This window comes from Helicoverpa armigera, chromosome 11 (genome assembly GCF_030705265.1).
Source record: "Helicoverpa armigera isolate CAAS_96S chromosome 11, ASM3070526v1, whole genome shotgun sequence".
Classification (NCBI taxonomy): domain Eukaryota; kingdom Metazoa; phylum Arthropoda; class Insecta; order Lepidoptera; family Noctuidae; genus Helicoverpa; species Helicoverpa armigera.
The window spans coordinates 6,349,229-6,370,861 of NC_087130.1; the positions used below are offsets into that span (position 1 = coordinate 6,349,229).

Here is a 21,633-nt window from a genome sequence, read left to right on the forward strand (position 1 = left end):
AACGCGGTAGGCCCATAAGCATCCTAAATGCGTTATTGTACCTACTGGATACGCAGGGCGTTGTATGCCCTTTGCGTGTATCTGACCCACAGACCGCACGTGTAAAATGATTGACAGTATGCTCTGAAAAGAGTTATTTTAACATGTTTGGAACAACGTGCAAATCTGCGGATCAACATATTAGCTCGCACAGCCAACGCCCTGCGCTCCCTTTCCATATCTAAGTCATCATTAAGATCATCAGTCACCCAATGACCCAGGTACTTAACTTTTGTTACTCGGGCTAACGGAGTATTACCTATAGTTACCTCTGGTACGTTAGTGTAACATTTGGTACCTGCCTTAAAAATCAATAACTCGCATTTTTTTGCGTTGTACCTGAGTCCGTGTGCTACCGCGTAATCTTCACAGATTTTAACAAGTCGTCTGAGGGCGCTAATTGAAGGACTCAGCAACACCATATCGTCAGCGTAACTGATGTTATTAATACAGACTCCGTCTATGTGACAGCCGATCTTGGCGTTGCTGAGCTCAACAATCAGGCGATTGACGTAAAGGTTAAAGAGACGAGGCGAGGTAATCCCCCCCTGCCTCACCCCGCACTCCAACCCATACTCATCAGACAGAGCACCCCATGATAAAGTATAAACCAGCTTCGCCTGTGGTTTCACCCGCGCCTCGTGGAAACTAATTCCCTCACGTTGATAACAAAAATAAATTCATCCAGTAGTTTTAGCGTGAAACAGTAACAAACATCAACCTTCGGTACCTAATAACTTTTGCATTTAAGAGCCTTATTTTATTATTTGCACCTTTATGCCTACGTATTATTTAGATAAGGTATGTAAACAACCACAGCATTGGGCATCAAATAAACATTAGGCATCATTCAGGTACCATTTTTATTTATTTTATTAATTATCTTTTTCACTGCACGTAATTGGCTGAAGACAAGTTGGACAACTTCCATTCGCGACGCCAAAGGCAGGGGGCCGACTACCAGCACATGCCACTAACCACTGAAAAAAAAAGATAAATAAATTTACAGGCTTTTAACAGTGTCCTAGACTCATATCTCATATCAGGAAATGAGCATGCCAGTTATGGGACGGACACGACTGGAGAGACTGACATTAGCATACTCTTCGGTGCACAGGTTATCAATCATTAACGTCCAGGCTGCTTTGTGAAAGTTTGTCCGCCCCTAAGACGACCCACTGACCGACCAACGGGATAAATATGATGTTACAAGACTTTGAATTGTCACAAAGATTTTGGAAAGAAAGAAATAAACCAAAAATTATTATGGGTAGGTATAGGTAATAGGTATTATACCTGATACAAACAGGTCCTATGGTAATAAACCCCACACAATGAATTTTGACAGAGGGGTAGTGGCAATCCAGGAACATCAGGTAGACTTGTGGATAAACATATTCCACATGCTGCAGAGTTATCATCTTCACTATCCATTTTTGGAACCTCCGATGTACTTGACGTGGGATGTGAAAATTGACTGAAATCTAAAAACAACAAAAAAAAATAACTAGAACTTATGTAGCAAATGTTTAACTAAGCGCTAAGTATCATAGTAAATTGAAAATTACCAAATATGGCCATAATATTATCGACAATATTTTTATCATGATCCCAATGGAGAAGCCCTGCCTGTAGCTTATTGTGCCAACACTCTGACTGACCAACAAGGTGAATATTAGTGGCAAAGCCTTCAGGGGTCACCTCCACATGCAGCCATGTCCTATCATCTGAAAGATATCTTACTTTTAATTCAAGCTTCTATCTAGCTTGTAACGTTTTAAGCATCTATGTAAGCTTTCACATTAGCTTAACAGGCCGCACAGTCAGTAGTATTAATACAATCATCAATTCTCTCTTAATGAATGTTATATTCTTGTTGCACTTCAAACTGACCAAGGAATATTCTTCTGTAATTATCCTTGAATGACTTTACAATCGGTTCCATAACAGTACAAAACTCATCAATATTTTCTAATTCATAAAAATATCTAGCCAGGTCTTTCACATTCTGATTGAATAACTCAGTAATCTCTGTGATACATCCAAATTCATGTTCATGTGCTGAAGAGTTGGGCAACTTTACATCTGATATAATCAAATGTTTAGGGCCTTTGTAATGCACTTTTATTTCGTGTTCTCTATCATTATCCTCTATTACAATTTTCAAGTCTCTCATAGTTTTACCAAAGTACAAGCGAAGTGTTCCAAGACTGACTATAGTTTTTATTTCATTTAAAATGTCTTCATCAAGCAGGTTCGATTTTACCAGTTGTATAAGTTGTGTATTCTGCTGCAAAGAATCGTCTAAACGTTCTAAAACTGATAGTAAATCCAAGTCTTCTTTAGTTTTAGTAATAGAGCTATTCAGCCCCAGTTTATCCATTTTCTTTGGCAAAAATTATATGTGATCTGAGTTCAAATCTTGATTTTCTCGGCAATACCAGAACACCTTATCCTTACTGACTTACGACTTTTACAATATAGGTGCCTAACTTCTTTGTTTGTTATTGTAGATTGATTGACGAGAGATGACATGACGCGCATGGCCATTTGGCCGTTTGACAATTTGACATTGTCAAATTTATGCCGACAGATAATTAAAGAAATAACAACCCGATCCCTGTTTCCTATTCTCCCCAAGTTTCTCAGTAAAATAATAAAAAAAAACAATAATAATTAAAAAATCGTGCCAAGGTAAGGTTGATAGAAAGATATTTCTGGAATTTCATTCTGAGTCGAACAAATAAAACTTTTTTATTTATTATGATGGTAGCTCCAGTCACGGTAAAGATATTCCAGTCGTTCGTCGATCTCTCCCCCAACCCAACTAGTCCCAACTCAGTTCGAATGAATACTACTCTCCACATATTTTGTGTTCGAAAAACGAAACTAAATAAGATTCGCAGGGAATTTAGTAAATATTAATTTGACTACCTTATTCATAAGTAAGTTGCGGATGCAGCCGATTAGGTACCAGGGGCCCGATTCTCCTAATTTCACCTAAGCGACATACGATTCACGTTCGACTGCGATCCAATCCCGACTCGATTACGATTGAAACGTATGTGGCATTCCGCTATTTTTTCTTTGAAATAAACGTTTTTATCCTTTTCTGTCATAATCATCCATAGCTTTCCAGCAGTGAAAGCATCAATTCAAAACAAAAGAAAAAAAAGACAAGTTCTTACTAATATAGATTATTTAATTAGGGAAAATATAAACAATACATTATGTACAAATTTTATTAATTCCGCGATTAGCGGGTTTCAAATGTTGATTGAGCTTGTTGCCCTAAAACTAAAAAATATTTAACTATTTACTTGTACTAAGTAAAACGTCTACAGTAAACATGCAAGCTAAAACACACGTAAGAATATAAATACCTACTGACCACTGTAAATAAAACCACACATTATTTCATTATTTAAAAAGTTAAAAATTAACACAAATACCTACACAACAATCTTTAAAATGACTATTACAATTAAGAATTTCATATTTTATTAGCCAATAATGATAAAATAGTATTATTTTGGTGTCATTTGATTTCATTTTTGTAAAATACTATCACATTAAGACACTATGTAGGTACCTTTCGTTTTAGTATAAAAGTACTTATTACGGAGATGGCTCCTGAGTTGGCCTAACAAGTTTGGTTTCAACCTTCACCATGTCATCACCTCTATATAATTCAACTTGTAAAATAGAAAATACTTGAATAACTTGTTTGATTTCTGGTAAATCATTTGTAGCATTCCATGTTAATTCCATTTTAGAGAGCCTTGAGCATCCTTCTGTTTTAATACATTGGTATTTCCCTGGAAAATCCTGAAAATTTCAAGGTTTAAATTATATTGCTATCATATTAACCGCAGGATTACTTATTGGATACAGTCAGATATATTGAGTGAAAAAGGTATTAACAACTTACATTATTGAAAAATATTCTTCTATTTAACCCCATGGCTATTATTATAACATCAATATATTTTTCTCTCACTTCTACAACAGCAGCTTCAGTCACTAATGGTGACTTCATTTCAATGTACTTCAGTGTATACATTTCTGTTGACAATTCACCAGCTTTTTTTGCATTGTATTTTTGCTTGTTACATTGGGCTGCAATCATACGAACTTTGTCTACATCCCATTTTGGGGTCTCTCTATATTTCAAACTTGCTGCCAGCAACCTGAAATTAGTATTACAAGGTGTTGAAAAACTAGAAATTGGAGTTGGTTATTTATTGGATTCAAACCATAGTCATTCTATCATTACTCATTAGTTTAAAAATATTTTCTTACCTGTGCACCATAATATCTGCATATCTTCGTATAGGGCTGGTGAAATGTGTATAGAGTGGAACATTTAAAGCATAGTGATGAAAGTCATCATCATGACACCCATCAGCACAGAAATATTTAGCTCTTGTCATAGGCTTAGCACACAGCATGTTTAAAACCATCACTTTGCCTTTGTCTGTACAGTCTGGACCAACATGTTCCAAAAGGGAGCGATGCAACTCACCAGCAGAGTTGATATTTAATTCAATACCCATTGGTTTCAAGGATTTAGCAAGTTGTTTCAACATGTACCCACTGGGTTTTGGGTGACATCTCAGAAATGCTAATGATGGGTGATCCTCTCGAATTCTTTCAGCTACAGTCATATTAGCAAGTAACATAAATTCTTCAATAAGTTGATGGCTTTCTTTACTCTCGTATATCCAAAATGAGTCTGGCAAGCCATTAGCAGCATTCAAATGAAAGGAAACTTTGGCTTGATCAATTCTTAAAGCCCCACTTTCAAAACGATCCTTGCGGAATTTTGCAGCAACACTCCCAAGAATTTTTATTACTTTTGATATATCAGCATATCCAAAATTATTATATGTTTCAGGAAAGCTTGTTTCAGAATCCTCTTTATCTTCCAGTACTGATTGCGCATGTTCATATGCTAATTGACAACAAGAGTTAATTACTGTTTTTGCAAATCTATGACTTAGAACTTTTCCATCTTTAGTTATCTCCCAGAAAACTGAAAAGGCTAATTTGTCAACCCCGGGAAAAAGAGAACAGAGCATACAGAGATCATCAGGCAACATATGATAAGCTTTTTCCACCAAATAAATAGTTGTTGCTTTGTCTGCCACTTTTTCATCCAGTATAGTGTCTTCTGTTAAGAAATGAGCAACATCAGCTATGTGAACTCCAATTTCGTAATTCCCATTTTCCAGTTCTCTACAAGAGACAGCATCATCTATATCACGACAGTTAAATGGATCAATACTGAACACACACAATTTCCGACAGTCCTCTCTAAGTGATATCTCCTCTTCAGGAATTTTGTAATCTAATCTTGGATACAAATGTCTGACTTCAGGACCAAATGGCTTAACATCTAAATCGGTTTGAGCTAATATTGCTTTTGTTTCTGTTACCATATCTCCAGACTGTCCAATGTTACAAACAATTTTCCCCATAGCAAATCTGGTATCTGTCCATTCCAATATTTTGGCTAAAAACAATGTATTCTCATAAGTTTTGGCATCATTATAAAAGTTGTCAGGCCAACTTGTGAATGGTATGTTAAGCCTTGGAATTCTGAGATCACGTGGAATGAACAAGGCTCTCTGCCTATTTTTATCAGGCATCAACTTCAGAGAGCCTATGCAGGTTCTGTTGTGAACTACTTCCTTGATATAAACTACTTTTCCTTTTTTCTGTTTGTTGTCATCATTGCTGTCTTCATTATCACTGTCTGTAAACTGTACAACTACAACATCACCTTCTAAAGCACGGTTACGATTTTTTATTCCATCAATAAGAATATCTTGTTCACTTCTGTCACTGCTAGAAACATATGCATGTTGGAATTGTTTAGGATTTATCCTCAATACTCCTTCAATAAAGACATTATCTTTTAGCCCAGCTTCCATTCTCTGCTGAGATGTAAGGGTCAAACTTAATATCACCAGTTTCTTTAGCTTTCTTTTTGTTTTTCCTTTTATGTTTAGGGGTTGTGTTGACATCACTGTTATCTGCATTTTCTCCTGTTAAAAATTTGAAAGGTTCCGTACTTCTGACACTAAAAGATTTGCTAAGTAATGGATGTTGTAGAAAATTTTGTATGCATTTAGGAGTCATAGAGTCAACTAAAACAACTGGTGAGCTTGGTATACTAGCTGATGTAGGTCTTTGTGTTGCCTGAAAATTTGGAGTGTTGGGTAAACTTGCAGCATGTTGAGCATTAGTCAAATACTCTCTTGAGTCCTGCATATTTTGCGAAAGCTGAAACTGAGGATGATGACGAAGGTTTTCAAGGTACCGAGAATTAGTAGATGCATACAATGGACTTATTTGGTGTGCAAAAAACTCGTGCAATGATGCCTCATCGTTTTGGGCGCGATGCGACTCGGATGTTTGTGGTATATTCATAGCTTCTCTTGAAGGAATTTTTAAATTCTTTATTCTTTCTTTTTTCTTTGAATGTTTTCGTTTTGGATAGGCTGGGCTGTCTCCTTGGTCTACTTCATCGTTTTCACTGTTTATATTTATGTTTTGGCACTGAGTGGATATATCACTTATCGTCGAATTAGTATACGTCTGGGAATTTATTCCTGCAGCCTCACCTTGTGATTGTTTATGCCGTGAAAGCGAGGCATGCTTTTGAGCTTTTTTCGCTGGACAGTGATTCTGATGTTCTTGAATCCTATTGTTGACTGAACTTTTAGAACGAAAAGGTTGCGACGTGGAAAGTTGGGCACCCGATGGCCTGTTTACGTCAAAATTTCTTTCAGATACACAATCACACAGATGAGACATCGTTAAGAAATTATCAAAATACTTGAACTTAATTTGATGAAACAACAAATTTCCATAAAAACAAATATAGCGTGCAATTAAAATTTTATCAGGGGTGACAATCTTAATAGTGGCAAACGAGAAAACGTATCATTATAGGTCTGCAAAATGAAGTGAGACAGTAAATACATTGAGGTCCTTACATGGAAGTGTCATTTTAATTTGGTAGTATTATAATGTAAGATATTAAAGAAACTGAAATATAGATGGCGTTATTTGTAATGACGATGATGCGCGATTGCGTAGTAGTTATGCTTAGGTGTGTAAGAGGGCGCTATCACATCTTTTATTGGTTCTACTCTTACCCTATCTTTTTTTTCAGCTAAAATAAAAAAATAAATAATAAAAATTTTGAGTTGCATATTGAAGCAATTACTAAAATTTAATGTTTATTATCAATTAGCCAGAAATAAAATAAAATTCAAGAATTTATTTTCTACTGGCAACATTAAATCCATTTTCTACATGCAACATTATGCAAAAATTGTCAATCAAACAAATTTGGCTGCCGGTTTGCGCTGAAGTGCTTTTCGGTGTCTTGTTTGTTTTTCCAGATTTTTATCCCTATTAGTGCTTTATCCACCTAAGTCCGTTAAGTTGAGCCTCTGCTCCTTCGGCCGTGTCGATTTTGTGCTTGAGGTGATCGAAATCTTGTGAATTTTGTGCTTGAGATAGGACTCGTTGACCCGTTTTGTGATAATTAATATTTATCATGTCTAATAGAAAGTGTTGTGTTCCCGGATGTACAAATGGCTTAGGTAAGCATTTATCAACATCCTTAAAACAAATAGTCGTCATTTTGTCACGACTCCACTGAATTCTAACTTGTTACCCTTTTTCAGACACTACGGGTATTTACATAAATTCCCTAATCCAGATAAGGATAGGCAGCTATTTAATACATGGGTCTTTCATATTGGTGGTGACATTTTGCAACTTGAAAATAACCATATTTTCAAATACCGCCGCGTCTGTAATGATCATTTCGAACCAAAATATTGGTGCCGGAATAACCGACTTGCCAAAGGAGCTGTACCTACAAAAAACATGCCAGGTTAGTTTTAGTAAAATACCCAAATTAAGGTACCTGTTTACCTTAAAGAGTACCTAAGTCTCAAATTTCTAGAGTTGATGTTAGAAAGAAATAAACAGTCATGTTATTTGAGTTTAAAGTAAACTTTCCAAATCACAAAATGAAAAGCTGCAGTAAGTCTAAAACATCTGAATAGAGATTTCTTTGGAGCCACAATTTCTGTATGTACGCAGTATGTCATACAAGAGTTTCTATATTACATTTCAAAATTTACTATATTTATAATTCATATTATTTTATCGTTGTTTACAGGATTATCTTGCTCGAAATTCAGCATTGAAAAAGAGCACTAAGACCTCTTCAGATTTCAGGACCGTCTACATCAAAAGGTATATTTTATCATATACATATAAACAAGCAATTCATTTTATACATACATACATACATTTACATTACGTATGTACTAGCTTCCACTTGCGGCTTCGTCCGCATGGTGTATTGATAAAAGTGGCCTATGTCTTAATCCAGGGTATCACCTATCTACATACCAAATTTCAACCAAATCGGTCCAGCCATTTTTGAGTGAAGTTATTTCAAAGATCATTTATTCCTACAAATTAGGCTGAAATTGAGTAACTTGAATGTCACATTTACCAAAATCCTTTGCTATTTTTAATTTGTTGTAATACTTAAATAGCACTGCATTACACAATTTTGGTACCCTCTTGACTGAATGAATAGGTAATGAATCATAGATCAAATGTTCCAAACATAATATGTGGTATCCATAACGTCTAGTTTTCAAGGTACATGTCAATTATGATTTCTACTACTCTCACTTAGGCATACAAAACCATTACCATGTCTGAAATAATTTACTTTTGTATTACTTTGTTTTGTTTAATACTTGTTTCTTTTCAATAATGTCAACATATTTGTGCATAATATGCGGCACCCATGCGGACAGCATATAGTGTAATTGATAGATAGACACTAGCAATAAATGATGTAATAATAACATATACTAATCACTGAATATTATTATTTACAGAACCTGCGCATCTACATATACACTCACAAGGTTCAATTGAAGATGTACAAATGAAAGAGAATCTTGGTGAGTGATCCTACATACAAGCATTTAATCAGCAATTATTTTACACATATTCTGTCCTGGAACTCCTTCATGCCCGGATAAAATGTAGCCTCTCTCGATAAATGTGCTAATTTACCTTAAAATCATCTTAAATTGAATTATTTTTGTTGTTCCTGAGTTATAATTTTGCAAACAATTAAAGTAAACTAGCCTCTCTATAAACCTATCCCTTAAGACAAGAGTGATTGATGAAATACAGTTTGTTAAATTACATTTATATGTCATATGCATAAGTCCTAAAATGTTAACATCCTTATCACTACATAGTATAAAACAAAGTCGCTTTTTCTGTCATGTGTCATGTTGTATGTCCCTATGAACGCTCAAATCTTTAAAACTACGCAACGGATTTTGATGCGGTTTTTTGTAATAGGTAGAGTGATTCAAGAGGAAGGTTTTATGTATAATAACATACATTAAATACTGGGAAATACTGTTATCCCGTGCGAAGCCGGGGCGGGTCGCTAGTTGATATTATAAACTATATAAAAGAAAAAGTAACTTTGTCTAGTAGTGGGCTGGCTTTAATTAATTCAATATGATTCAAATAATGGTTACTCAATATGAACTGCTACATTCATGATGATGGTAATGATCATCAGCTTAATTGGTTTGTATATAATAGGCACACATTTCTTACCAAATATGTTAATGACCTTTCAGATCCTGTCACTTCAGAATCTCAGTCTGTACACAGTGATAGACAGCCTCATAGTGAAGAAGAAAATGTTGAGGTGGTGAAAGATCTTGGTAAGCAACACAATTGTAATCAAACTTAATAACTTCAAAGCTGAGTTTGCTTGTTACACTCACTATCATGGTTTATTAACTAGGTACTGATTTATAGATTTAATACATATTTCAATCATGGGATACTTTCACACACAACTAGCTTTGATGCTATCTCACTCATATGTACTCTTAAATTCTGCAATTTTATTCATATGATTCTTATTATTTTTCAGTGCATCGCAAAGTTAAATGTGTTAGTAAGAAGGCGGTAAAACAGGTTGCTGTTACGAAAACTGAGCGTGCTCTGTATCAGAAAATGCTGCAAGTTGGTGTGAAACTCAGCAAATGCCGTAGCAAGGTTAAAAAGCAGGCAATCAAGATCAAGGCCCTGCAAAATATTACTACAAACCCTCAATTTTTAGAAACTCTAGACAAAATGTCTAGCACATCAAAAATTTTAACTTTGCTGCAGTTCAGGGAGCACAAAAAGGAAAAAAGGCCGGCGTTTCACATTAGAGGAAAAATTGTAGCTTTGACTATCCTCAAGCAAAGCCCAAAAGGATACAGATTCCTGAGGAAAATCTTTATCCTGCCATCACGCCAAATTTTAATAAAATTAATTAATATGGCAGATATAAATGCTGGTATCAATAAAAATTTGATGGCACAAATAAAAAAAGCCACACTTAAAATGAAACCAGAGCACAAATTATGTGTGGTTCTTTTGACGAAATGTCACTAAAACCGAATGTGGCATACAATGAAAGGAAGGACAGAGTGAGTGGGTTTGTAACCAATGGGCAAGAGACACTGCCTGAGTATGCAGATCATGCGCAGGTATTTATGATAAGAGGACTTATAAAAAATTATAAGCAACCCGTTGCATACACATTTTCTCAGTCTGCCACAAAGGGACCAGAACTGGCAAAACAATTAAAGGCTGTCATCACAGAACTACAAAATGCTGGTCTTAATGTGGTAGCAACAGTGTGCGACCAAGGAACAAATAATGTTAACTGCATTAAATTCTTGTTACAAGAAACAAGAGGTATTCTGTTAAGAAAATCAGAAGAACCTGAGGGAAATATTATTTTAATAAATAAACAGGAAATCATTCCCTTGTATGACCCACCTCACTTAATGAAATGTATAAGAAATAATTTAATAACGAAAAATCTACTATATAAAAAAGACAACAAAATGCTAATGGCAAAGTGGGAACACATAACTGCACTGCACCAAGAAAACCCAGGCTACAAAGGCATAAGACTGGTGCCAAAATTAACAGACTCCCACTGCATTCCCAGTAAAATTCCACGGATGAAAGTTAAATTTGCTACGCAACTATTCAGCCAAACTGTAGCATCAAATATGGGCTACCTAGCAGGTAAATAAACTTTATTACATAATGTTTTCACATTGCATTATTTTATCGATACTTATATATTATAAAGCTGAAGATTTTTTTGTTTGTATGTTTTCTTAACCATGCTAATCTGAAGAACCAATCCAATCACCAAGGTCGATCAGGTCTAATTTGAAATAATCTTTCACCGTTAGATAGCTCATTTATTGAGGAAGACTAAAAGTGACTTTTAATCTGGGTGCGCGAAGTAGCTTTCACGGGATGCGGTAGAACCGCGGGCGGAAGATTGTATAGTAAAAGTTTTCACAAATTAAAAACTGCTCCCAGTTCAGATTTAATAATAACAAGTTTCTTATTGATGACTAGATGCCATAGTAGCCAGTGTATCTGCCTGCCACAGGAGGTCGCGGGTTCGATTCCCGCATAAGTCAAACATTTATGTGTGTGGGTGTTTCTACATATGTACACTATGTTATGTTATTTATAAAATATTTATATTTATATAAGTTCATTTATTGGTTGTCTGCTGTACCCAAATTACAAGCAAGCAATGCTTTGTTTGGGACTAGATTGCGTTGTAAGAACGTGTGAGGAATATTTATTAATATTTTTTTTCTTATTTTTTTGCAGAAAAAGGAATAATCTCTCAAGATGCGCAAAATACAGCGGACGTCATCTTGTTTTTTGACAAACTTTTTGACTCCATTAACGGAAGCTTCGGGAAAAGGAAGCACAGTAAACCACTGCTGGGACCTGCGACGCCGAACTCAATACATCACAAAACATGGATGGAGGCAAAAATATTTTTAAAAAATATGAAATTTGTGAATGTAAAAACCTCGAATGTGGAGTATGTTCCCACCTTAAGTAACTGGGTATGGACACTAGAAGGAATAGAACTGCTTTTAAAAAATTGCTGCGAAGTACGGAGTGACATCGGTTTGGTTGCGGCATCTGAATCAGGATCCAATAGAAAATTTTTTTGGATCGATAAGGAGTCAAGGATGCCGCAACGTAAACCCTACTCCAGATGGATTTGAAGCAGCATTTAGCAGCCTTTAATAAACAGCCTATCTAGTGTCCATGCCCCAGGGACAAATTGTGAGGCAGATAATTGCCACGCTTTGCATGAAGTTCTCATCACAAGCGGGCCTGCAAAGAACAAATAAATTGTGAGCTCTCTGAGATTCCGGACATTGAATTTACAGCCCTTGAAGACAAAAGCGACCCCCGTATAATTGGGGGGCTACAATATGTTAGCGGTTATTTTATTAAAACCGCTAAGAAGAAAGTCTTCAAGGGTTGTAGTGAATGTAAAAAAAATTTAATGTCCGATCAGGAACACGATTATTTAAAATATAGAGAGTATGCTAATAAAAAATGGCTTTGCAGTCCCAGCGACTCTCTCTTAAATTGTGTTTCGAATCTGCAGGATATAAATTACACAATAATTAAAAAATGTTTGGAAAAAAAATATTTAAAAGATTTCATCAAAACATTAATATTTATACATTTGAAATTCGATTTCATAAAATGTGAAATTCATAAAGAAAAATTAATAGACTTTTTAATCAATATATCCTGCAGATTCTTTATTTACAATTACTGTAAAGATATTAATAAAATATTAATAAATAGGAGAGAGTGTGATGATGATACGGATTCCTATAAGCTAAAAGCGAAAAAATTATACATGAAATGTTTTAAAAGAAAAAAATAAATTATATTAAAGGTTATCAGTGTTTTATTTATTGAAAAACATCTTATAAATATTAAACAAAAAGAAACAAAAATCTACCTAGACCCAGTAACCACTGCTTTATGTAGCTATATGTATATATATTGACAAATAGTTTCTTAAACCTGCGTTCAGAAGGCGCCACTTGTCTTACTTAGTTTGGTAGTCGAGTTGGACCTCTATTTCATAATATAAAAAGTACTCTGTGAATTTTATGGACTTTTTTATATCTACCAAAATTTAAGGTTGACAAATTAGACCAAGGTTACCAACCTAAAATTTTATATTACAATTTGTTATGAAACATTATGAAATAAATTGAAATAAGTGTTGTACCTAAATGCGTAAAAGGTGTGCATAATGCGGATTGTTGGAAAATAATGCCACCTCATGTGGCCCAAGGATCACGAGTATTATTGAAATAAACTTAAAATATAAACTGACATCGACATGTTTTTTTGCGGATGTGGCCATCAGCCGAGAGGGGAACTAATGCAACTATGATGCATCCATATTCCTTAATTTAAATTTAAATTAGTTGGTTAACTTTCGGTTTACCTCTTTATTGACACTTTAACGAAAGTCACTGTTACTGTCAAGTTTAAGTCCCTATGTCAATGTCTTTTGTCTATCTTCGGTCTGTCTGTCAGTCAACCAAACAAACAGGAGCTAAGATAACCTATAATTTGGATGTGGTTTCAAAGTTAACAGAATACCCAAAATTAAAACAATATTTACTGGCAGAATTTTAAATCCAGTGATTTCAAAATGAAGCTCATAACGCATAACATGTTAACATCGAAGTGCTTAAAAGGTGTCATGACTGGATATCCTCTGGCTATAAATGCTACAGATGTAAAAGTAACAGAAATTGACTTTAATCCAGAATTTATAACGCGTGTTATTCCGAAATTGGATTGGGAAGTTCTCTGGGCAGCTGCCAATAGTATTGGCCATGGTGATGGTCTACCCAAAACTTTAGAACCAAAATACGAAGAAAATGAAGAATTTTTGAAGAAAGTACACAAAGTCTTACTGGAAGTAGAGGTTGAAGAAGGAAATCTCACTTGCCCAGAATCCGGCAGACAGTTTCCCATCTCCAAGGGAATTCCAAATATGTTGTTGACAGAAGCAGAAGTACAATAAACCTATTTATAATTTACGCTTTTAAGTTTTCTTTTAAATTACTAAGTAATTATTTTTTTTAATGTTAGCATTATAACTGTACAGAGAAATGAGTGTACATAATATTTAACTTTGATTGCAACAATAAATATTTTGTTCCAAACAGGAATTTATTTAATCATTTTTTTTATTTATGTATTTTCCTATAGTGTAATTATATTAACCATCATCAATTGCTTAGCCTGTTTCCCAACTATGTTGGGGTTGGCTTCCAGTCTAACCAGATGAAGCTGAGTATGGAATTAGAGTATTCCGTCATTAGACTAATAGTCCAGTCAATAAACCAAATAACACTGCTAAAGGATTTCTTAAAAGATCCCGAATAATAAATACTTTAAGGTTTTATTTATGCAGTTTTTTAAATAATTTCTAACTTTATGTCTATAAAGGCTGTTTCCCACAGTTTTACCTGCATCCAACGGCGGATCCAGGGGGTAGGTCACAAGGTCATGACCCCCCCCCTGGGCCAGGTTCAGGACCTAAGAGGACCAATAATTGAAATGGTTAAACACGATGTTTTATGTTTTTGTTAAAAGTATAAGATATTTTTTATTCCGAGTGAATAGGTGGATACCTACATAGTTGCAGGAATTCGTGCTCGCAGCGCTCGCTCTCTATTCTTTATTTACTCTTTATCCGTACCCAAAAGGAGGAAACGGGACCCTGTTACTAAGAATCCGCTGTCCGGGTTGTCTACATTACATGCTGTATCTCATGCAGGGCCGTCTTAACCTATGGTGCAGGGTGTGCGAATAACCCGGGCGCCTCGATATATCAGGGGCGCCGCGAGACGCCCACCATCAGGAAATTTCGAAGAAATGACACCAGTTCAATAAGGAAGTTCCGCATTGTATCATGATACTGACAAAAAAGACACCTTCGCTTTGTTGGATCATTTTGATTATTTTTAATTTAAAAAAGTTCGCGTCGCTGCGCTCGCGGCTACTTGTTGCTTTACAATGTTCTTAATCAGGTGCTTTTGGTGTCGTAGGCTCAAAAAATTTCGCTATATATATTATATTTGTTTCGGTATATTATATATACCTTGTCTTGATAACTTCATAAGTCAAATATAGCAAAAAAAAAGAAATATGGAGTCCTTATAAACAAAACAGTTTGCGTTTCCAACTGCTTGTTACTTTACAGCGCTTTTTAAAACTTATGACTTTTTGTGTCTCAAAATCAAAAAATTTGAGAGCTCGCTGCGCTCGCGCAAATTTTTACGATTATATTGTCCTGTCTCTACCTTCATAACTTAAATCTGGCTAACAGTTTGAGCCTACAATGATTAGGAAACATTTTTTAAGTCCTTTACCTTCCAAAAAAGTGACTTTCGTTCGAACGTTCTTATTTATATTCCTTGTAAAGTACTTCGATCAATATGTACATGTACTACTCAACATCTTTCAATAGATACATAGGTGGCGCTTGGGTGATGATTGCACCCAGGCGCTACATGAGCTAGAGATGGCCCTGATCTCACGAACCCTTACCAATAGTAAGACAATTGAAGTTTCACAGAAAATGTGTTACTGTTGCTGCAATAAAAAACGTACCTACGCACCCTTTTCTGCGTACACAATACTTTTCAAACGTTTAGTCTTCAACCTGAAAAAATTTTCGCGCTTGCTATGATCGCGCTTTCTTGTTTTTGTGCTATAGATTTGTTATACAGCAAGAATGCGTTTTCATCTACATTTAGTCCTCGAACTGAATAAAAATTTTCGCGCTCATGTTCAAGAAATCGCGTTCGCTCAGCTCGGACCATTTTCTACATAAAAACACTTTTTTAACCTTAGTCCTCGACCTGAAAAAAAATTTTCGCGCTCGCTTCGCTCGCGCTTTTTTGTTTGGCCCGTGTGTGTGGTAGTCTGCTCGGGCCATTTTCTACATGAAAACACTTTTCTTAACAAAAATTTCGTAATCGTAAAAATTTCGAGCTCGCTACGATCGCGCTTATTGTATTTATACTACTACTTTTAATATTAAAAGAAGTATACACTACAATATAATATTTTTTGTGACTTGACCACGACTGTGTGACCCCCCCCTGGCGCCGAAGCTGGATCCGCCCTTGCCTGCATCTTGGGGGAACCCTTAAAGTTTGTATTAAGGCGCGTACGCACGTACGAACATGAACATAGCGAACACAAACACCAGACCCGAACATTTGGTTCGTACGTATGGACGGCATATTCGAACACGAACGCAAACATAGTTCGAGTCGAGTTCGCGAACAACAGTCGTGAACTCTATCTTAGTAGCCATGACGGCGCCCTTGGAAGTGGTCGCTTGTGAAGTTATTAAAGCGCTTCGAACACCGTCCATACAGAACACACTACAAGGATCACCGCGAACATGTTTGACGAACAGAGTGTTCGATGTTCGATAGTGGTACGCACGTGCGAACCAAGTTGTTGCATATCATGTAACGCAACAAATTTGTTCGTACGTGCGTACGCGGCTTTAAAATAAAGAGTAGCTTCACTTTATACGGGTAATTCTCATTTTTGAAAAAAAATACTGTGATCTTAAATTATCTAACTGGTTGAAACTAAATGATAAAGTTGTGCTTTGTGATATTAAAGTATATTTATGACACAATATTTTAGAGACAAAAATGGTACATTTAATGCTAATTTAATTTTTTTTTTAATTTTTTTTTAAACAAAATTGTCCCTTCCATGGATGTGATCATACAGGTTTTATGAAGAAAAAAAAATGCTGTGTTTTATCTGTTTCTGTGAATGTGCAAAAAGGTGAGCTAATAATATCTTAAATGTACACGGTAAATGTAATAACATACGTTTAAGAAGCTACTAGAAGATGCATAAAATTTCTCATAAATGTTGTGATTATTTTTTTTGTCACTTCCATGGATCAATGTCACACCGGCCATACTAGAAACACAACGCAAGCGTTTCCGAACGCAACTGGCCACAGACAAGGCCTGAGACGCCATCTTTTTATTTCAATTGTCAGTTTCTACCGGCGGCGTAACATCTGTGTGAAAATAAAAAATAAAAGTTTATTCTTAAAATTCGTCGAGCATAAGTAGTCACATCTGTGTAGGTCGTCAAAGGTATGTACTTTACAACTATGTTATTAGGTGGTGTGATTTTGATGCGTTTTGGTGTACAAAAACACGTGGCTAAACATGCTCGTTCATTCCCGATTTGGAGGTTATGTAATCAGAGATTGAACAGACAAAGTCACATCCGTGGAGGTCACTTCCCTGGTTCCATGGATAAAAATTTGCCCATGGAAGTGACTGCTATCCACGGAAGTGACTTTGTATGGAGAGATCTTGTGCATGTTTTACGGTCCGTACAAACTATGTAACATTGTTATATATAAGTTGTGTTTTATAACATGTCTACACTATGTAACCTTGTTATTTAACATTGCAAAGTAATAATATAATTTATTTTAATTAAAAAAAAAATAGATTGTAGTACATTTTACATTTTTCACAAAGTGGGTACCTAGTTTTACATTTCTGATTATCAAATGGGTGACGTACTGTTCTTGCTAGGCTATGAAATAGCCTGTATTAAGAAGTAACAGTGCCGATCCTCTCGAGTTGTATGACTACTATTTTATGTTAAATTGTATTGCAGTTCGTTATATAACAATATTACATAGGTCTGTGCGCACCGTTAGGGTGGTGGTTTTGACGTTATTATTTGGCTTCATGAAAAATATTGCTCTTTTTCATTTTAGATGGGTAAACCTAAAACTAAAAATCGCCCAAAGTCAAAGTCAAAGTCAAAGTCAAATCATTTATTTCATTTAGGCCTTTACAAGCACTTATGAACGTCAAAATTATAACTAAGTTTGATTCTAGTTGCCCATTCCAAAAGTAGCTTCCTATGGAGAAGAACGGGCAAGAAACTCCATGGTTACTCTTTTTAAAATAATATAGTATTACAATTTGTATGTATTGATACATACAGTAAAAGCATGCGAAGATCATGTAGAATCGCAAAGACAAATGAGGATAAAGTGACAATTAAAATGCTACATGGTGTTCACATTTACATATTGGTTTATATTTTGGTACAAAAACTGCGGAAGAGATACGTCAGCAAAAGCGAGAGTGTGAGCGAAGGCGAAGAGCTCGCATAAAAGAAAATGCTGCCTTATAAGAAGCTTCTAAAGAAAAAGATAGAGAACGAAAGAAGAATAAAGTGAAGCTTGTAGTTCATATGACACCTAGAGAACATCGAATGCAGCAAAAACAGTGGAGAGAACGCAAATTAAGGAGTCGATTGAAACAAAAACGTGCTAAAATATTATTAAATCACTTAAGAGAGAACACTCCAGAAACTACTGATGATGAGGCAGTTTTACCCATCCGACCAGAATCAGCATCTATCTTAGAAAGCGTCCCTGAGATAGTGGCCCGTCGACTGTCTAATTGTGACAGTGATGTTACCACATGCTCGGAATCAATTAGATCGACACCGACAATGCTGTCAGACCTTAGTCCAAGCTCTTCACAATGTGGGATAGTAAGCCGACAAAAGAAAAAAGGTGTACAAGCATCAAGACTAAGAAGAGAGTTATCAAATTTGATAATAAAAAAACAAAAAGAGACAATACAGGCTATGAAGAAAAAAGTACATACCTTACAAGTGAAGTTATTGAGAGCAACTGAACGAAAGAAAGACATGGATAGTGTTACGAAAAAGAGAAGCCCTCTCAAGGTAAAAACAGAAGTATCAAAGCGAAAGAAACTTCGTACAGCCGTTACTACATTCCTTCAAAGAGATGACAATAGCAAAATGTGCCCCGGAAAAAAAGATTGTGTCACCAGAAATAAAGTAAAAAAGCAAAAAAGATACCTCTTTGACACTATGCTAAACCTACACAAGAAATTCCTGACAGAAAATAGTGTTAAAATTAGCTTTGCTTCTTTTTGCCGACTAAGACCTTTTTGGATTACAGTACGAAAAATATCTGAAAGAGACACATGTCTTTGCGCGGTTCATGAAAACATGCAACTTATGTTTGACAAATTAAAGTACCTCAACATAATTTCCTATCTGAATTTAAGGGAGCTCTGTAAAAATATAGTATGTGATATCAATTCAGAGATATGCATATTACGCAAATGCTCGACGTGTAAGAACAAAGTCCCAAATATTAATGTTTTTGATGATTCGACTGAAACTACTTATAAATCATGGACAGTGATTAAGGAAAATCGGATAATAAAAGGCAAGGAAAAAGAAATACGCAGAACAGTGAAGAAAGAAATAAAAATAACGAAAAAGACATTGCTGTTGAAGTTCATTGAAGCTTTGGACAAATTTTTGCAACACCAGTACACTATAACGCATCAGTACTTAGCTACAACTCAACTTAAGGCTAATCTTTCTGTGGAAGAGATTTTCATGCACGTCGACTTCGCAGAAAATTATTGTTGCAAGTATTCCGATGAAATTCAAGCAGTACACTTCGGTGCTTCAAGGCTGCAAATAAGTTTACATACCGGTGTGTATTACTACAGATGCCCTGACAGTAGTGAGGTGAAGAGTAAATCTTTTTGCACGCTTTCGGAATGCTTGCGGCATGACGCTGGTGCAGTTTTTGCTCACATGCAAAAAATTCTGGATACGATATGTTTGTCACATCCTATAAAAACTTTGCATGTGTTAAGCGATGGGCCTACAGCACAATATAGGAATAGGAAGGCGTTTTTTCTATTTTCTCAATATATCACGCAGCGCTACGGTATACAAATTGCTTCATGGAACTTTTGCGAAGCCGGTCATGGCAAGGGTCCGATGGACGGAGTTGGAGCGGTTATAAAAAGGACAGCAGATCGGTTAGTAGCTCATGGAGAAGATATCCCTGATTTTGCCGCTTTCGTTAAAGCCGTAGAGACAAACATAACTAACATTGACATTTCTGTTGTGACTGAAGGGAACATGGAAGACATAGACAAAGTTTTGACTGACCAAGGAAAAAGCATAAGCGGCACCTTAAAAATTCACCAGGTCACTTGGGTTGTTACCAATCCTAAAAGGATTTATTTGAGAAAACTCACATGCATTTCTTGTGAACCTGGTAGCATTTGCTCTCACTATTCACTGTCAAAAGGTTTTATTGATTTTGTCAGCAGCCCAATTGTAACCGATTTTATCCAATCGCAAGAGATATTGAGTTCCAATAATGAAAAAGTTGTTTCGCGGCCTGAAATAAATGAAGACGTTCATACAAGTCCAAAAACAGATGAAGAAAACGTGCCAGTGAAGGAAGTACACGAGAACGTGCAACTTAATTCAAAGTTTATAGCACTAAAGGATGGGATGTGGGTTATTGCCAAGTTTTTGTTAAAAAAAACGGAAAAGCATTTCGTTGGTCAAATAATTGGATTTGATGACGATGAGCCCAGGATAAAATTCGCGAAAAAGAAACAAATTACAAAAGATCATGCTGTTTTCGTTTGGATAGACCCTGAGGACATATTTCCTGTTCCTCGCGATGATGTAATGTGTGTTTTGAAAGAGCCTACATCCGGTCGGCGGGGACGATTGTTGTTTAACAATACCGAGCTTAAAAATTACAGAAATATTGAGTAAATGGCCACAAACAGAATAAGTATTTAGATGGTCATTAATGCATAAATATCTCCCTAAATGTTAGAATTGGTTAAAAATGTGAGACTGATTACTGAGACTGCATAATAAATAATTGACATGAAAGGTTTTGTTTTTAAGTTGAAGTTTACATATTCATAAGATACCTAAATAAAAAAATGATAAAATATGTAGTAGAACCTTTTATTTTCAAAATATTATTTAGATATTTATTGTCTCTTCCGTGGATCTGATGGGGTCAGTTCCATGGAGCGCGTTTCTTCAAGCTTTTTTATATACTCACTAGCTTCTGCCAGCGGTTTCACCCGCATCCCGTGGGAACTACTTCCCATACCGGGATAAAAAGTAGCCTATAGCCTTCCTCGATAAATGGGCTATCTAACACTGAAAGAAATTTTCAAATCGGACCAGTAGTTCCTGAGATTAGCGCGTTCAAACAAACAAACAAACAAACTCTACAGCTTTATAATATTAGTATAGATTAAGATAAATAATAAATTTTTAAATGATGAAATAGTAGATTTTTTTATTTAAAAACATGACTTCATTGATCTTTCCATGGAAAATATTTTTGTATGGATTGTCACTTCCGTGGATCTGTAGTCACTTCCATGGAGGGCAATTTTATTTCAACCCTTTTAATTCAATATATAAAAGACTGCGAGCTCGGCAAGTATTTTTTCTATGATAAACAAGACCAAATCTGTTATAATGCATCATCAATTACATTTGAATACCATTTTCAGTAAATTAAATTTTATTCTATCAAAAAATGAGAAACACCCATACAGTGAATGAATTTTTTAAATTGGTTTAGTAGTTCTGGAGCCTTATAAAAGAAATTTTATAAAAACACCAGTAAATTACTTTGGTTGTACATTAAAAAAAATATCGTTATGATTTATATATTTTTTT

At 35.4% G+C, this 21,633-nt stretch overlaps 5 protein-coding genes across 5 annotated transcripts; 3 read left to right on the forward strand and 2 right to left on the reverse strand.

Annotated features, from left to right (window-relative positions):
• Window positions 1-42: 42 nt before the first annotated feature.
• Window positions 43-2,593, reverse strand: LOC135117603 (E3 ubiquitin-protein ligase Fancl). Its single transcript, XM_064037077.1, has 4 exons — window positions 1,933-2,593; window positions 1,608-1,766; window positions 1,336-1,523; window positions 43-1,019 (listed from the first exon to the last, which is right to left on the reverse strand). The coding sequence occupies exons 1-4, from the start codon at window positions 2,420-2,422 to the stop codon at window positions 915-917; spliced, it is 942 nt and encodes a 313-aa protein (XP_063893147.1). The 5' UTR covers window positions 2,423-2,593; the 3' UTR covers window positions 43-914.
• Window positions 2,594-3,220: 627 nt separating this feature from the next.
• LOC135117604 (DIS3-like exonuclease 2) lies at window positions 3,221-6,945 on the reverse strand. The gene is given in 4 exon segments (XM_064037078.1): window positions 3,221-3,867; window positions 3,971-4,229; window positions 4,342-5,985; window positions 5,987-6,945. Coding segments are annotated over 4 exon segments (2,988 nt in total). The 5' UTR covers window positions 6,862-6,945; the 3' UTR covers window positions 3,221-3,657.
• Window positions 6,946-7,515: 570 nt separating this feature from the next.
• LOC135117605 (uncharacterized) lies at window positions 7,516-12,923 on the forward strand. Its single transcript, XM_064037079.1, has 7 exons — window positions 7,516-7,658; window positions 7,743-7,954; window positions 8,246-8,322; window positions 8,985-9,050; window positions 9,753-9,839; window positions 10,055-11,208; window positions 11,818-12,923. The coding sequence occupies exons 4-6, from the start codon at window positions 9,035-9,037 to the stop codon at window positions 10,561-10,563; spliced, it is 612 nt and encodes a 203-aa protein (XP_063893149.1). The 5' UTR covers window positions 7,516-7,658; window positions 7,743-7,954; window positions 8,246-8,322; window positions 8,985-9,034; the 3' UTR covers window positions 10,564-11,208; window positions 11,818-12,923.
• A 635-nt stretch (window positions 12,924-13,558) lies between these two features.
• LOC110370059 (multifunctional methyltransferase subunit TRM112-like protein) lies at window positions 13,559-14,228 on the forward strand. Its single transcript, XM_021325769.3, has one exon. The coding sequence runs from the start codon at window positions 13,694-13,696 to the stop codon at window positions 14,069-14,071; it is 378 nt and encodes a 125-aa protein (XP_021181444.1). The 5' UTR covers window positions 13,559-13,693; the 3' UTR covers window positions 14,072-14,228.
• Window positions 14,229-18,017: 3,789 nt separating this feature from the next.
• On the forward strand, window positions 18,018-21,531 carry LOC135117607 (uncharacterized). Its single transcript, XM_064037080.1, has one exon. The coding sequence runs from the start codon at window positions 18,319-18,321 to the stop codon at window positions 20,698-20,700; it is 2,382 nt and encodes a 793-aa protein (XP_063893150.1). The 5' UTR covers window positions 18,018-18,318; the 3' UTR covers window positions 20,701-21,531.
• The last annotated feature ends 102 nt before the right edge of the window (window positions 21,532-21,633 follow it).